Here is an 18,016-nt window from a genome sequence, read left to right as displayed (position 1 = left end):
GGAAATATCTCCATTTGCAGCAACATGGATGGACATAGAGAACATAGCCAAGCAAGACAAAGACAAATATTATATGATATCACTTATAACTGGAGTCTAAAAAATAATACAAATATACACAATAGAAACAGACTCACAGACAGAGAAAACAAACTTTTAGTTACAAAAGAAGAAAAGGCATAGAGAGGGATAAATTAGGAGTATAAGAATAACAGATACAAACTATTGAGGATTAACTAGATAGGCAACATGGGATGTCCCCTAGTGGTGTAGTGGTTAGGACTCCGGGCTTTCACTGCCCTGACCCGGCCTGGGTTCAGTCCCTGGTCGGGGAACTAAGATCCCTCCTACAAGCTGCATGGCACAGCCCTCCCCATGCCCCAAAAAGATAAGCAACGAGATTTACTGTATAGTACAGGGAATTATATTCAACATCTTGTAATAACCTATAATGGAAAATAATATGAAGCACATACATACATATATATTTATATATATATATATAAAACTGAATCATTCTGCTGTACACCTGAAACCAAACATAAATAAATCAAATGTAGTTCAATTAAACAGAAGAAACTGTTACGAGGATCATCTACACTTTATTTTCTGGCAGGTGTGACTCCCATACAGACGTTCACCCTGGAGCCGGGCTCATCAGCCGCAGGAGGCCCCTCCGGAAGTCTTCAGGAAGGCCCAGCGGCTTGCTGGTGGCTGGATTGACAAAGACATGGACTGAAGACCCTGTGGTGCAGGCCAAAGAGGCAAAGTGAGCCAGCGTGGGGTGGCCGAAGAAGAAGCCATCGCTGAGGTCCCAGTGGCTGACAGAAGGCGTCTCCTTGGTGGGCTTAGGAGGGAACAGAGCAAGGCGGTAGTGCACGCTGGAGCGCCCCACTTTCTCCACGGCCAATGCGGCCACAGGGATCTGAGGAAAGCTGACCGGTGTGTGGAAGGTGCACTGATTGGTCACCATGAAGCCCACCATGGGGGCCGTCAGCAAGCCCGTTTTCAGACCGCAGTACCTGGGAAATTATATTACAGTGCTTACTCTGGGTCACCACAGTGCTGTCTCCCAGCCCAACCACTGAGTTTCAGCCTAGTGGGACCCAGCTTCAGTGGGCCTAGAATCAAATCCCAGCTCTGCCCCTCACTAGCTGGGTACCTTAGGCAAGTTACTTAACTTCTCTGTACCCCAGTTCCCACAATAATGTAATGTTCACAACACTGGTACCTACTTCATAGGCTGACTGAGAATTAAATCATAAGTCATCTAATACAGTATAACATGTAAGATGCTAACAGTTCACAGATATAGTAAGTTCTCATTAAACACTGGCTATTATTATTAATATTGTGTCCATCTTGTCTTCACTTCTCCTGGTAAAAAATCAGGTATTTTTGTGCAAATGAGAGAATTACTGTGTCTCTTACATCTGCTATGAACTTGTAATCTCTTTAAGGACAGTGACTGTGTCTTGTTTCTTAAGTTTGTTGACTAGAAATAAGGCTATATTTGAGATAAAAGATGTCTCACTGGGTAAAGAATCTGCTTGACAATGCAGGAGACACAGGGGTTCAATTCCTGAGTCGGGAAGATCCCCTGGAGTAGGAAATGGCAGCCCACTCCAGTATTCTTGCCTTAAAAATCCCATGGACAGAGGAGCCTGGAGGGTGACAGTCCATAGAGTCACAAACAATCAGACACAACTGAGCGACTGAGCACTGCTGCTGCTGCTGCTGCTGCTAAGTCGCTTCAGTTGTGCCCGACTCTGTGCGACCCCATAGATGGCAGCCCACCAGGCTCCCCTGTCCCTGGGATTCTCCAGGCAAGAACACTGGGTTGCCATTTCCTTCTCCAATGCATGAAAGTGAAAAGTGAAAGTGAAGTCGCTCAGTCGTGTCTGACTCTTAGCGACCCCATGGACTGCAGCCTTCCAGGCTCCTCCATCCATGGGATTTTCCAGGCAAGAGTACTGGAGTGGGGTGCCATTGCCTTCTCCAGACTGAGCACTACTGAGATAAATGTAGAGGTTGAACAAAGTCAGAAATAAATAGCATCATGCTTAGTTATAGTCTCTTCCTTCTTCTCCATAGAAGTCTACTTATGATTTAAACAGATTAATCATATCGTCTTTTTTTTTTTTTTTTTTTTAGAAAATTAAGACTGAATGTGAGAATTATCTGTAAGAAAACAATTACGGATTGCATAAAGGTTTGCCTACAAAGCTGCTCACTTCCGCTCACATGTTTCACAGAAGCAAGCTACGTGTCTCCTTCCAGGGAGGGCGCCGCAGGTGCCAGGGGCCAGCCACCCGAGCATCCACTGGTGTCACCCATCACGACATTAGATACATTCGTTTATTGACATGGAAAGTCGTTAGTGAAAAAGATCATATTACAGAACAGTATGTAGCATTCGATCCCATTTGTTTTTATAGCAACATACTGGCTTATGTCCTTATTGCCTAGAAAAAAACTCTGAAAGGATAGACTCCCAAATAGTTTCACTAGTGATCTAGCAGTGGAATTTTGGATAATTTTTTTCTTCTTTTGGTTTGTATAAATTTTCCAGAATGAACATGATTTGCCTTTGAAATAATTTTTTTAAAAAGTGCTATTTTGTTCAAATGTCTGAATATGAATTTCATTTCTCCAAAGAAGCATTGGAGAGACAAGCAGGCGGGAGAAGTAAGGCTCCTTCTTCTTCCCACTGGGATCCTGCCCCTGGCTGCACTGCCTGAGGAGCCTCCCTCCTGAACAAGAGAGAAGGAAAAGGGAAGAGGAGAAGAAAGCCCAGCTCTTCAGGGTGACAGGTCCAGTGAGAACCAAATTCTCCCATTTTTATTTCCCCTGCTTCTTTCCTGCAATTGCTTTCCTAGTTCCCTGCAACCTTTCCCTCATTCTTGTAAGGCACTGACAGCAAAGAAATAGTGCCTCCTCCCACTGGGAGTACAGCATTTCCTGAGCTCCCTGCAACTCTGAGCCAGGCCACCAAACCTTTAAATAATTAAAATGCAGGAGTACTTTCAAACAATGAAACTGATGAGCACCTGGTCACCAGGGCCGCACTGAGTGTTTTACATTTTGTTATTGATCTTCAAAACCATCCTGCAAGGTAGATCTCATTTCCCCATTGTATAGGAAAGAAAGTAGAGCAGGGAAGCTGGATCAATTTCTCAAAGGCATGTGTTTGTACAGTTAAGTGGTGGTCCAGGCCCAAAGTTCAGGCTCTGGAGAGCCAAAGCACACATTGGTCCTTCATTCTGGCTTAGTAGATAAAGTAGGTGAAGCCAAAATCTACATTTTAGTCCCGTGAATGAATTGCATTTTCTTTACGTGTTCCTTTGACTTTAAGAATGATATTTTCTTTAAGAGTTGAGTGATGGCTTCATTACATTTGGATAACAGACTTCCTGTTTGTAAGTTCATAACCAATTTAATTTGACTGGTGGTGAACATAGGGTATTTGGGCTTCCCAGTTGCTTCACTGGTAAAGAATCCACCTGCCAATGCAGTAGACAGAGGAGACATGGGTTTGATCTGTGGGTCCAGAAGATCCCTTGGAAGAGGGCATGGCAACCCACTCCAGTATTCTTGCCTGGAAAATTCTATGGCCAGAGAAGCCTGGTGGGCTGCAGTTTATGGGGCTGCAAAGAGTTGGACACGACTGAGTATCAATGACCATAGGGTACTCAGTAAGAATTTTTCCACTGTTCCATCTTTTTTAGGTTTTAATCTTTATCAGAGTTTATACACATGAACATTAAAAAGTCAAACTGTTTCTTGAGGCTTATTACAAAACCAGTGGTTTTCTGGCTGGTTATACCGTTGTTTACAGTCTAGGTCAGGGACTCATAGTAAATTCATTCATTCCACAGCCTCCACAGTTCACTTGCTCTTTGTTAGATGCTGAGGCTACAACACTGAATAAGAGAGGATTCCTGTCCTCAGGAGCTCTCAACTTCAGGGCAGTGGTGGGGCAGGACGTGTCCATTCTTGTCCTCCGTTTGGCCAGAAGGTGCTTGTTGCTCCTTTCTGGTTCCCCTTCCACTTTCTTCTTCTCTCCCTTTCTTCCTTTCCTCAGAAAACAGTTACTGTGCACTTCTGTGTTCCAAGCACGGAAGAGAAAGCCATGAACAGTTAGCAGGCGACAGTCCATGCCTTCACATGGCCATGGTCTGGAAGGGGGTACGTTCAGAACTCAGGGTGACGAGCACTAGGCAGGGGAAGCACAGGGGCTCTGGGAGCTCGTAGCAGGGGGGCTGGCTCCTTGCTTGGCATCAGGGAAGACCCTCTGAGAAAGTGACAGCTAAGCCAGTAAGCTAAGGAGAAAATGTACAAACTTTTCAAGTGAACAGTTGGGGGAACAGCTTTCCAGAAAGAAGAATGGCCTATGTGATAGCCCAGAGGCCAGAGACCTCTGGGGGCACGTCCCAGAGACAACACAAGTCCCAGATGGCTGCAACACAGACTGCCAGAGGCAGCTGGGGAGTAGGCAGGAGGCAGACGGTGGAGGGTCTTGGTAAGGAATTTGGATTTTATCCTGGGGCACTGGGAAGCCACTGAAGGCAGGGAGTTTTTCATTTGCTCAGTCAAGTCTGACTCTTTGTGACGCCATGAACTGCAGCAAGCCAGGCTTCCTTGTCCTCAACTATCTCCCTGAGTTTGCTCAAACTCATGTGCATTGAGTTAGTGATGCCATCCAACCATCTCATCCTCTATCATCCATCCCCTTCTCCTGCCTTCAATCTTTCCCAGCATCAGGGTCTTTTCCAATGAGTCAGCTCTTCGAATCAGGTGGCCAAAGGATTGGAGCTTCAGCTTCATCAGTCCTTTCAATGAATATTCAGGGTTGATTTCTTTTAGGATTGATTGATTTGATCTCCTTGCTGTCCAAAGGACTCCTCTCAAGAGGCAGGCAGGGAGAGGCAAGATCAGATTGATTTAGTAAAACTGTGGCTTCAAATTGAACAATGGATTAGATGGAAACAGTGATGTGTGCAGAAGAATAATTAGATAACTACACAGTTCTGGCAAAGAATGATGGTGCCTGGGACTAGGATGATGACAGCAGAGATGGAGAAAACTAGATGGAATCAAGAGAGATTTTGCATAAGGTGTGATGATAAATTGAAATGAAGGAGAGAGAAGAGCCCAGAGTTGCTCCCAGTCTAGGTGACTTAGTGCTTTGAACAGGTTGAGCTGAGATGGCTGTGAGATCCTAAGATGATATGCACAATAGGGATAACAATACCTCTGAGTGAGTGAGTAGAAGTTGCTCAGTCGTGTCCAAATCTTTGCAAACGCATAGACTGTAGCCTGCCAGGTTCCTCTGTCCATGGGATTTTCCAGGCAAAAATACTGGGGTGGGTAGCCATTCCCTTCTCCAGGGGATCTTCCCAACCCAGGGATTGAATCCAGGTCTCCCACATTGCAGGCAGATGAGCCACCAAGGAAGCCCTAGCTACAATTTATTTAGCCCTGCACGACACATGAGGCCTTCCATGGATTATATATCCAGGAGGCATCTGAATCTATGGGTCTGATGCTCAGAAAGAGGTTTGGGCTGCAGACAGGAGTTGAGCTCAGATCTAACATCAGGGTCTAGGCAGGGAGGGTGAAGAGTGGACGCCACTGGCATAACACACTCATTGTGGCGGGCCTGTGGTGAGCTGGAAAGCAAATGCCCAGTCTGACCTCACGCAAAGAAATACTCAGCCTCAAATGGAGTCATGGCTCCTTCAGACAGCAAACCAAGACTCACTGCAATTTCAATCCCTCCTAGAAATGTGACCTTTGAAACAGTCAATCTGAAAAGTCCAATCTACCGGAGTGAGGTTTATCTGCATGATAAAGACCCCCACTGCTCCCTGCCCCCAAAAGAAGACACTGTGGCCAGAAACAATCCTTTCTTCTTCGGCTGATAGCTTCTTGACCCATTCTCCTTTTCCTATAAACATCTTTCATTTTATACAACTCCTCAGAGCCTCTTTCTATTTAACTAGATGGGGTGAATAAAGCCAATTCGATCTTCAAATTTACTCAGTTGAATTTTGTTTTTTTAACACTGGGCAGACTAAGTAAAATTCATGTGTGTACTGTATGGATTTGTCTTTCTGGTTCCTGGTTTGTGATCCATGGGAGAGACTAAATCAGGCGAGAGGGAGGGCCTAGAAGAGGATGTGGGGGATGGGTGGGGGTGGGGAGTGGGGGCAGGGGGGCACTGAAATCAAGCCCAGATTCAGCCTGACACACAAAAAAACTGTCTTTGAATAAGCTCTCAATAGATATTTCTTGGGATACAACAAACAACTGATAAAGTGATTGTGACGCTGCCTAATAACTGAGTGAGGTGAATGCCCATCTTCTATGCTTTCTTATACTTGCTTTATAAAGTAAACTTGAGCATAAAGGGATGTTTGACTTGGAAGACCCCTTGGGACTCACTTGGTACAGGGGCTCCCCAACACTAGTGTGGGGCTCAGAATCTCCTGGGGAACCTGCACAACATCCAGATCCCCAGCGTCCTCTCAGACCTCCTGAATCAATATACAGGGCATCCCGATTCTAACAAAGTCCCAGGTGATTCTGATGCACACCTAGCGTGGAGTTGTTCCTCTAGGGCTACCCTCTCAGATAAGGAAACTGCCCAGAGAGATGAAGTAAGTTGCTCATCTGCACGCAGCTAGAAAGGGACAGGGTCTGTCTACATTCTGTGGTCACTCCAGCCCTTTCCATTAACCTCCTCAGCCCCAGACACAGCCCCAGCCCAGGCTTGGAGACCAGCGTGTCTCTGGGGCATTTGTGGCTCAGAATCAGATCAACTGTGTCCATGATCTCACCCTGACACTGCACCCAACTCCACCAGCTGGGCTTGGTCGTCTCGTACTCCTCCTCCCCAAGCTCCTGTCTCCTTCCTTGAGTCTGCTCCTATGTTCTGCCTTGACCCTAGTGCTGAGGCCCTGCCTTGGTGCCTCGCCTCCCCTGGTTGCCTCCGGGGCAGGAGCTCTGCACACTTGAGGGACATGGTGCTTCTGGGTCTGTGTGACCACACAGTCTTGTCACCTCCTGAGGTCTGGAGAGAAATGCCTGTCAGATGGTAGGAGGCCAGTGGGCATATGGCACAAATAACACCTTTCAGAGAGGTGAGGCTATTTTTTGTCACTTGCTATAAATAGCATAGGATGGGCCATGGCTTGTGGTCAGTTACCTGGCATGTCAAGGCAGGATTCTGGCAGGAAGTCCATCCCCACACTCCCTGAAACTAAGAATAAGCACAAGCTGGGCAGCGTGACCCCATGACTGTACCAAGATCTGAGGGAGCGTCACGTGAGCTGCTGAAGAGAGACTCAGGCCAAGGGAATCTGCACAGAGAGGCCCCAGCTTGGGTGGTGTCAGGAGGTTATGTGGTTACAAGGAGAAACACATATTTAGAAATGTAGACCTGGGGAGAAAATACCTTAAATGTGAACACGTATAGAGCTAAAAGATTAAGATGATGAAACTCACACTTAGGAATATACTCTGAATGTCTTTATATAAATAATTTATCTTCAGTCAAGCCTCTTTGGATATTGCCTTTACAGAATAATTTTGGTCTACAGGGGCTAATTGAAATTAATTGTATGCAAGTCCCTATGTCATCCATTTCTATTGACCTTGGCCTGCAGTGTAAAATACTGGTTAAGAGCTCAAGTTATTAAACCTGAGTTTGAATTACAGCTCCGCTGCTGTGTGACTTCAAAGAGTCACTCAACATCCCAGAGGCTCAATTTTTCTCATTTCTAAAATGAAGACAGTAACACAGGATTTTTTGTGACAATTATATAAGGCAATGCATATATGTCTTGGCTGATTACTGCAACTTAAAGATTTTTGTTGTTATTTTTGTTTATTTTTTAAACTTTTTAAACAATTTTGGCCTCTAGGGGTGGAAATTTACATCTGACTGGGTCAAATGTTTCCTTTATTTAGAGAAGACCCCTTGTATCAAAACCCTGGCAGCCAACCTGGGTGTGGACATGGTGTTCTCACAGGAGAACTATCAAAAGGGCCAGTGTATTATTTCTTCAAGTGGGTTTAAGAGCAGTGGAGGGGAGAATCAGGCGAGCAGAGCAAGAGGGCAAGGACAGGATGGATGAGACATGGCAACTATTGCACTTTAGGAACTTCCAGAAAAGGCTGAGAAATGCTTTGAAGGGGAGGTAGGACGGGTTCAGCAACTGAACCAAGTAAGTTTGAGCCAGTTTACTTTGCATAGAAAACTTACAGAATTTAATGATTGCTGCAATGTCGTAACAAACAAGAATTTACTCAAGAGGTAAATGGAAGCTGTTTAGTCCCTTTGTAGTAATGATGCAATCATACCAATTTGTGGAGCTAATCTTTCTCACGCTAGTAAAGTAATGCTTAAAATTCTCCAAGCCAGGCTTCAGCAATACGTGAACCATGAACTTTCAGATGTTCAAGCTGGTTTTAGAAAAGGCAGAGGAACCAGAGATCAAATTGCCATCATCTGCTGGATCATCGAAAAAGCAAGAGAGTTCCAGAAAAACATCTACTTCTGCTTTATTGACTATGCCACAGCCTTTGACTGTGTGGATCACAATAAACTGTGAAAAATTCTGAAAGAGATGGGAATATCTGACCACCTGACCTGCCTCTTGAGAAACCTGTATGCAGGCCAAGAAGCAACAGTTAGAACTGGACATGGAACAACAGACTGGTTCCAAATAGGAAAATGAGTAGGTCAAGGCTGTATATTGTTACCCCGCTTATTTAACTTATATCCAGAGTACATTATGAGACATGCTGGACTGGAAGAAGCACAAGCTGGAATCAAGATTGCCGGAAGAAATATCGATAACCTGAGATATGCAGATGACACCACCCTCATGGCAGAAAGTGAAGAAGAACTAAAGAGCCTCTTGATGAAAGTGAAAGAGGAGAGTGAAAAAGTTGGCTTAAAGCTCAACATTCAGAAAACTAAGATCATGGCATCTGGTCCCACCACTTCATGGGAAATAGATGGGGAAACAGTGGAAACAGTGGCTGACTTTATTTTTCTGGGCTCCAAAATCACTCCAAATGGTGACTGCAGCCATGAAATTAAAAGACGCTTACTCCTTGGAAGGAAAGTTATGACCAACCTAGATAGCATATTAAAAAGCAGAGACATTACTTTGCCAACAAAGTTCTGTCTAGTCAAGGCTATGGTTTTTCCAGTGGTCATGTATGGATGTGAGAGCTGGACTATAAAGAAAGCTGAGTGCCGAAGAATGGATGCTTTTGAACTGTGGTTTTGGAGAAGACTTGAGAGTCCCTTGGACTGCAAGGAGATACAACCAGTCCATCCTAAAGGAGTTCAGTCCTGGGTGTTATTGGAAGGACTGATGTTGAAGCTAAAACTCCAATACTTTGGCCACCTAATGTGAAGAGTTGACTCATTTGAAAAGACCCTGATGCTGGGAAAGATTGAGGGCAGGAGGAGAAGGGGACGACTGAAGATGAGATGGTTGGATGGCATCACCAACTCAATGGACATGGGTTTGGGTGGACTCCAGGAGTTGGTGACAGACAGGGAGGCCTGGCGTGCTGCAGTTCATGGGGTCGCAAAGAGTTGGACACAACTGAGCGACTGAACTGAAATGAACTGAATCCTTCTCAGCAGAAAATGGTAAACCAACCTTGACTTCATCTTAAGTCCTACTGACCTAACCACATCACTGGGTTTGGTGCTGGTGATACAGCAGCATCGGGTCCTCTTCCCTGGCAGAGCTTACAGTTAAAGAAAGGCCATAAAAAATATAAGCTGAGGGGAAGTGCTCTGCAGGAGATGGACATGGCTGTATGAGATGCTGTAACAAGGGAGCCTGAACCAGGTGGAGGCAGATGGGAGTGCAGAGCTCCTGAGGAACTGAAGGAAGGCCAATGAGGTCCTGTGGCTGGACCACAGGACAGGAGGGGAGAATGGAAGTGGGTGAGGTATGAGAGAAAGACTGGGCCTGATCCTGTACAGATCGGATTTTAGCCTAACAGAATGGGAAGCCACTGTTGAGGTTTAAAGAGGAGGGAGAGTCATGATCATGTTAGCATTCCAAGATTAACCCTTTAGGGAATGGACGGGGAAGGCAAAAGTGAGGTAGAGGTACAGGAGACAACTGAGAGCTGGGATTGGGGGCAGTACTGGGCTTGTGGCTCCAAAGATATTCAAGATATATTCAAGATGGGGCTCAAAGGACCCACTGCTGGGCCTCCCTGGCTGTCTGGCTTCCACCTCTCACAAAGGTTACTGCTCACACTAAGAGCACTGACAGCAGAAACAGGGGTCTCCACCATTCTGATAACTTTGAGACTATGACGAGACCTCAGGTTCCTCACTATAACGCCACCACCCTCCCCAGGTTGATTTCTGCCTCGGTTAACTGTTGCTTGGCATGGCGATACTGTGGTCTTGTCTCACTCTCTGAGTATAGTTTTAGGTCTAGGTTTTTTAGGTTTTTCAAGTCATTGAGGAATATTATTCCAAACCCAAGGGGAAATGACTACATAGACAAATGAATGTATTTGCAAACTTTTCAGCTATTTTGCTCCTGAAAGGGAGAGGGAGGCAGTTAAGATAAAAATAGGAAGAAATATTTTCTGACAGCCTCACAGTTTGAATAACCATGACCTGAAGAATACTGAGTTTTCCTTTGGTTAGTTTCATGTTGCTTTTAAGCACGCTTTGGCTTCAAAGGACAAATGATTTTTAAAAAGGACAAATGATATAATAAGTAACAAGAAAGATTTCTTAGACTTTTAAAGTCAAGGAAGATGTGAGATTGAATAAATAAACAAGCCTTTACCATTTGGCAATATTTTTTTAAAAAATGAAATATATCTAAATAAACTGGGTTGCCTTCTCTGAATATGAAAGGCTGATATAATGAGTTGGCAGTAGCTCACATTAGGAAAATGCCCAGACCCAGCTGCCTGCAGATCATTGCCGTTTTCAAAGTGCATGCACTGGGTCCCCAAAGTCAGCAAAACTAATGAAAATCATCTGCTGTTAGAGCAGAACAATTTCTTCGCAACCGTGTTCTCCCAAGAAGTTCATTCTGGTAAATCAGTGTCAAGATGACAAGAAAGTCCAACATATCTCAAGAGGCACAATCTCTAACAAGCAAAAGTCCTCAAAGCCGTGCTCGGAAACAACACTAAAGGATCCGATGAAGAATTCAAGACTCAGAAATGAAGGATGTGAAACAAATTCATTAAAACATTTTGAATAAAAATTAGAAGACTGTGACATGATGCTCAATTCACAGGAAAACACAGTCTCAAAGGGTAAACGTGATAGATGATGATCAGATAATTTGGTTAGAGGTCCAGAAGCAGAGTCAACCATGAGCGAAGGCCGAGAGAAAGTAGATTAGGGTCAACTTTGACTCCACACACTAACGATACTACTCCTGCTGTGCTTTTTGTCTTTGTTAGAGTTGTCGTCTGAGTGAGAGAGTTCAAAGACAGCATCTTTGAAAAGTGACTATTAGATCTTCCAGGTCCTCAAAATTAAGCAGACCAGGGATATGGTGATAGTTCCTGGGCCCACTGGGAAAAAAGGAGAACAGAAGTTAAGAAAGGTGTTTATGCATTCCATGAGGTCCCTAAAATCCAACTTCTTCCAATAAGTTATGGGCACCCAAGTGCATGGACTGATTGGGAATCCTCTGAGCTGGGTACATGCATTCTTCAGTAATCTCTTTCTGCAGCCAAAGCTCAAAGTTCTTTCAACTTTCTACATCACACTCTGGAATTAAGAAAAGAAAAATTCCTTATCTTCCATTCTAAGTCTTCTCCAACTTTTGTTTTCTCTAGATGGAAAGCCCTCAGAGAGTTATTGCTGAGTTATTCCACAACTCAGAGATCCCCAGAACTAACATTTTGGTACACATCTTTTCAGACTCTTTTTCAGAAAAGGAGATTTTTGTTTTGTTCTGAATAAAACAGATCATACTGCAATTTGCCTGCCTCAGTCAATTATATATTATGAACTTGTTTCTATGCCAATAAATGTATTTTTAATGACTGCTAAGTATGCCCTTATATGGCTGTAACATTTAGTAAATCAACCCCAAAGCAATTAAAAACTTGTTTTGAAGTGCTTTTTAACTTATAGAAAAGTTTGCAAAAACAGTACAAGACTCCTGCATAACTATTGCACAGAGTCGTCCATTCTTAACATTTTGTCACAAGGGCTTTAGCATTAACATTTATTACTTCTAAATTACCTGAGAGTAGGTTGTATACGTCATTCCACTTCCCTAAATATTTCAATGTGTGTTTCCTAAACACAAGGATAGTCTCTTCTATAACTACAGAACAATTATCAAATTCAGGAAATTTAACAATGGTCTAATCCTTCTAGTAATCTACAGTTTATATTCCAAGTTTACCAATTGTTTCAATAGGTGTTTTACTTTTTTAAAAAAAGAAGAGGAACTTCTATGGTGGTCCAGGGATTAAGAATCTGCCTTGCAATGCAGAAGACGCAGGTTTGATCCCCAGTGGGGACACTAAGACCCCACGTGCTATAGAGCAACTGAGCCCTTGTGCCACAACTAGAGAGTTCATGAACCACAAAGAAAGATCCCACCCGAGGCAGAAAAGATCCCACATGTAGCGAATAAGACCCAATGTAGCCAAATAAATAAATAATGTTTTTAAAAGAAGAAACTTCTTTTTCCTGGTGCAAGATCTAATCCCAGATCATGCGTTATATTTAGTGGTCATAGCTTTTCAATCATCTTTTAATCTGGAACAGTCCTTCGGTCTGTCTTTATCTTTTATGACATTGATGTTTTTCTGATGAATCCAAGCTAGTTATTGTATAGTATGACCCATTATGTGGGTCTGTATGATGACCCCTCATGGCTGGATTGGGGTTGGAACACTATACACATGTCAGTGGGCCCCTCTCAGGCTTCATATCCAGAGCCACAAGATGTCCATTTGTCCTTATTGGTGATGTAAATTTGATCACTTCATTAAAATATTTATTGCTTACTTTTTCTATTGTATAGTTTCCCTTTTGTCTATTTTTTAAATTGTGGTAAACACAAAATTTATCATTTTAGACATTTTTAAAGTGTACAGTTCAGTGGCAGTAAGTATTGATACATTTATATCTTTATGCATCTGCTCTATAGTATTTATTTTTCCTTTTAACAAGTAATCTGTGGAAAGACATGAAGATGATGTTAGTCTCATGCTCAGATACTGTCCTTAATAACCTTTCCTCCTACCTCCTACTTCTCGACCTAGGGCTCACTGATGATTCATGCTGAGACTAAAGACCAAGTCCTGACATTAACCCCAGACCTTTCCCCCTTGCCTTCCCCTCATTCCACAGACAAGGGTGCAACGTTTTTCTAGTCGCTGGCTCTGGATCTGGAGAGAGAAATGCTGACCTGGCTGATTTCCAACAGCCATTTCTGCACGAAACTGCTATAATTCTTTACAAAAATAGTCAAGCCTTTCCTGGTATCATGTTCAGTTCTTCAAACAACTCTTGGTTCTACTCTGGGCCAGGATTTATGCTGGATGTCAAGAAATAAAAATGGATAAAGCAACAGTGCCTTCTCTTGAGCTGCTTGCATTTTGATGGGAGACACCAAATGGTACCTACAGTGCAATGTGGGCACTCTGGGCATGGAGGTGGCCCAGAGCGCAACGGAAACACGCTGTTATAAAAACAAAAAGGCAAGCCACAGACTGGGAGAAAACACTGGACAAACCTATCCAACAAAGGACTTGGATCTAGAATATATAAAATACACTTACAAGTTAATAATAAGACACACAAGACAATTTAAAAATGTGCAAGATTTGAATAGATATTTCACCAAAGAAGATACATGAGTGGCAATAAGAATAAGAAAAGATGTCCAATATCATTAGCCATTAGGGAAAAGATAATTAAAACCACAATGAGCTATCCATTGAACACCCACTAGAATGGCTAAAAACACTATATCAGGTGTTGACAATGATGTGGAGGATGGATTGGAGTCCTCATATACTGATGATGGGAATGGTAAAATGTACAGCTGCTTGGAAAAATACTTTGCCAGTTTCCTGAAGAAAAGGCAAAAATACACCTACCATATGACAAAGCTTCTCGGTTCTTAGGTAATTATCCAAGAGAAATGAAAGCATTTCTACACAAAGGCTCATACATGAATATTCACAGCAGCTTTATTTGTAATAGCTGAAAGCCCAAATGTTGGACCACAAGTGTGGTACATTCATACTATAGAATACTATTCATTAACAAAAAGAACATACAACAAGGACTAAACTCAGAGTAATTATGCTGAGTGAAAGAAGTCAGACGAAAACAAAAGTACATACTGTATGATTCCACTTACATAAATTTCTAGAAAATGCAAACTAATCTCTAGTGAAAGAAAGCAAATAAATGGTTACCTGGGGATGGGGGTGGGGAGGACCAGGAGGAGGGATTACCAAGATAGCACCAGGGAACTTTGGGTGGTGTTCCTTTTCTTAACTGAAGTGAGGATTTCATGAGTGTACAAATATGCCAAAACCCCTCAAATTGTGCACTTTAAATATGTGCAGCTTATTTTGTTAAAGCTGTTTGAAAAAATACAATGAAAAGAAATATGCCAATATCTTAGCAATAGCAAATATGCTAATATCTAAACAAAATCAGTCTCTGATTATAGGATGGTGGAATTATTAACAAGGACTCTTTTCTTCTCATCCTTTTCTGAATTTTCCAAATTGTCCAAAATGAGTAGGCTACACTATCTAAATCAAAAGAAAAGCTACTTTTGCAGAAAAAGAGTTAGATACACAAAGAAATCTGGAGAAAAAAGTCTGTACTTATGAACTTTAAGACTGCTGGGTGAAAAAAATCAAAGACATGGCACTTTTCAAATGACAAAAGAGCCTCTATTCTTTCAGAAGTTATGGTAGACCACAGGGGGCTGTGAGAAGGTTTTATATGTTTCACAATAATAAAAATATCCAAGTTTAAAGCCCTCTATGGAAAAGGTGCCATATTAACAAAATGCATCATTTAGCTGGACTATTCAGCTCAAATGTCTTTCAAATACATCAGTGGGAGGTTGATGCAGGGAACTGGGAAAAGGAAGAGACAATGCCCGACAGCAAAAAAGGTGAATTTTTACATGATGTCATGACCCTTTATTTCTTGAGTTCACCCAGAAGTATAAAGATTAAAGAAAAATCCAACATAATTAGCATGTAACCTGCATTGCATATACTTAAAAAGAGTACATACTGCAAAGGACAAGTTAAGCCATGGAGAATGCTATTCCACATCTGACCAAATATGGTTGAGAATCATTACTCTGGGTTTCCACTCTTGGAAATGTTTGCTACATCTGTCTGTACTGGGTTGAGGATTCACTCTGAATTTTTACTAATAATGAAAATAATAATTTTAAAAAGCTTTCAGGGAACATATTTAATCTAATTAGATGGTAAATAATTTTTAAAGCCTGCAGTGCATTAATTATTTGGATATCAAGAACTGAGGCTTATGAAGCAATTATGTTCATTTATTCAACAAAAGTCATCTTCAGCAACTGTTCTAGACCCTAGATTATAAAGAAACAAAGACAACCCATGCACTCTTAGAGCTCTTAGCCTTAGGAATAAGAAATCTGTAAACAGTTGCAATACAGTGTCCACGCTTGGGAGAATGGCAAAAAAGAGAAGCCTACAGGAAGGAGGTAACACTTGAGGAAGGCTTTGAAGGCTATGTAGGAGTTTTCTGCTTAGGAAAAAAGGGACTTTCTAGGCAGAGGATGGTATGAAACAGAGAGGCAGGAGAAAGCTGGATTGTTGGGTAAATGGCCAGAGTTCAGTGAGGATTAAGAATAGGATTCATCTGGAGGGGAGAAGACCTGAAGATGGAAGTGTTTTACTCCATGTTAGAGGGAATGAGGAACTGTGCTGGTCACAACTCTTTCATATTAGAAGAAATGAATTTGTTCAAGAAATGAGAGAGAGATTGAGAAAGAGAGAGAGGGAGACTGCAAGCGCTGTTTCTCTGTCTGTAGAGCCCTCAAAGACTTCAAGCAGTCAGGCCCAGGAAAGGGCTGGAACTGAGAACAGGAAAGCTGGAGGAACTCTCTTCTACCTTTTGGCTTTCTTTTTTTTTTTCTCTAAATCTATATTAGCCAGGATTCTTTTGGTCACAAGTGACAAAAATAAAGCAGTTCAAGCCAAAAAGGGAACTTTTTTACTCTTTAAAATGAGAAGTCTAGGCACGTTACAACATATATGAAACTTTTTTTTTAACCTTTTATCCCTTTCATGCACTTCTCGCACACCCGTGCCCCCACCACACCCCTACCTCCTGCCTCTGGCAACCACCAATCTGTTAACTGTATCTAAGAGAGCTTGGGCTTTTTGTTGCTGTTCGTTTGGATTCACATATAGGAGAAATCATATAGGACTTGCATTTCTCTGTTTGATTCATTTATCTTAGCAAAATGCCCTCGAGGTTCATCCCTGTTGTCACAAGCGGCAAGATTTCCCTCTTTTTTTATGGCTGAATGTATAGAATATATATCTCACAACCTCTTTATTCATCCATTGACAGACACTTCGTTTGTTTCCATGTCTTGGCTATTGTAAATAGTGCTGCAATGAACATGGGATGCACATATTATATTTTTTCAAACTAGTGTTTCTGTTTTCAGATAGATACCTGGATGTGGAATTGCTGAGTCATATGGTAGTTATATTTTTAATTTTTTGAGGGGTCTCTGTACTATTTTCCAAAGTGGCTACACCAATTTACATTCCCACCAACAAGGCACAAGGGTTCCTTTTTCTCCACATCCTAACCAACACTTGTTATTTCTTACCTTTTTGATAATGGCTGTTCTAACAGGTCTGAGGTGATATCACATTGTGGTTTTGATTTGCATTTCCCTGATGATTAATGATGTTGAGCACCTTTTCATGTACCTGTTGGTCATCTGCATATCCTCTTTGGAAAATTGTCTATTCAGATCCTATGTCCATTTTATAATCAGATTTTCTTTCTACTGAGTTATATGAGTTCTTTATATATCTTGGATATTATATAACTCCTTACCAGGTACATGATTTGCAAATATTTTCTCCCATTCAGTCGGCTGATTTTTCATTTTGTTGATGGTTTCCTTGCTGTGCAGAAGCTTTTTAGTTTGATGTCATCTCATTTATTAATTTTTGCTTTTGTTGATTTTACTTTTGGTGTCATATTTTAAAAATCATCGCAAAGACCTATTTCAAGGAACTTATCACTTAAGTTTTCTTTAAGGAGTTTTATGGTTTCAGATCTTATGTTCAAGCCCTTAATCTCTTTTGAGTTGATTTTTGTTTGTTTAGTATAAGATTGTGATCCTGTTTCATCCTTTCAAATGTGGCTGTCCAATTTTCCTTACACTATTTACTGAAGAAACTGTCCTTTCCCCATTGTATATTCTTTTTTTTTTTCCCCCATTGTATATTCTTGACTCTTCTGTCACAAATGAATTGATCATATATGCATGGCTTTATTTCTGGGCTCTATTCTGTTTCACTGCCAGAATCATACTATTTTAAAGATTACTACAGCTTCGTAATAGAGTTTGAAATAAAAAAGTTTGATGTCTCCAGCTTTGTTGCTCTTTCTCAAGGTTTCTTTGGCTATTTAGAGTCTTCTGCGCTGAGTCGGACATGACTGAGCGACTTCACTTTCACTTTTCACTTTCACTTTGACTTTTCACTTTCTTGCATTGGAGAAGAAATGGCAGCCCACTCCAGTGTTCTTGCCTGGAGAATCCCAGGGATGGGGGAGCCTGGTGGACTGCCATCTGTGGGGTCGCACAGAGTCGGACACAACTGAAGCGACTTAGCAGCAGCAGCAGCAGCAGTTCATACAAATTTTAGGGTTGTTTGTAATATTTCTAGGAAAATGCCACTGGAAATTTTGATAAGGATTGCACTG

At 42.1% G+C, this 18,016-nt stretch overlaps 1 protein-coding gene across 4 annotated transcripts in view; it reads right to left on the bottom strand.

Annotated features, from left to right (window-relative positions):
- Window positions 1-582: 582 nt before the first annotated feature.
- Window positions 583-18,016, bottom strand: part of LOC102401999 — a 200,399-nt gene continuing 182,965 nt past the window's right edge. For all 4 annotated transcript variants that reach the window (XM_025266280.3, XM_025266279.3, XM_025266281.3 and 1 more), the window contains one exon: window positions 583-1,022. In XM_025266280.3, the coding sequence (XP_025122065.2) occupies window positions 638-1,022 (385 nt within the window). In that variant the 3' untranslated portion in view covers window positions 583-637. The remainder of the gene's footprint in view (window positions 1,023-18,016) is intronic.

The sequence above is a fragment of the Bubalus bubalis genome, chromosome 16, assembly GCF_019923935.1.
Source record: "Bubalus bubalis isolate 160015118507 breed Murrah chromosome 16, NDDB_SH_1, whole genome shotgun sequence".
Classification (NCBI taxonomy): Eukaryota; Metazoa; Chordata; class Mammalia; order Artiodactyla; family Bovidae; genus Bubalus; species Bubalus bubalis.
The sequence above is the reverse complement of the archived record's forward strand: the minus strand, read 5'-3'. Positions and strand labels throughout refer to the sequence as shown.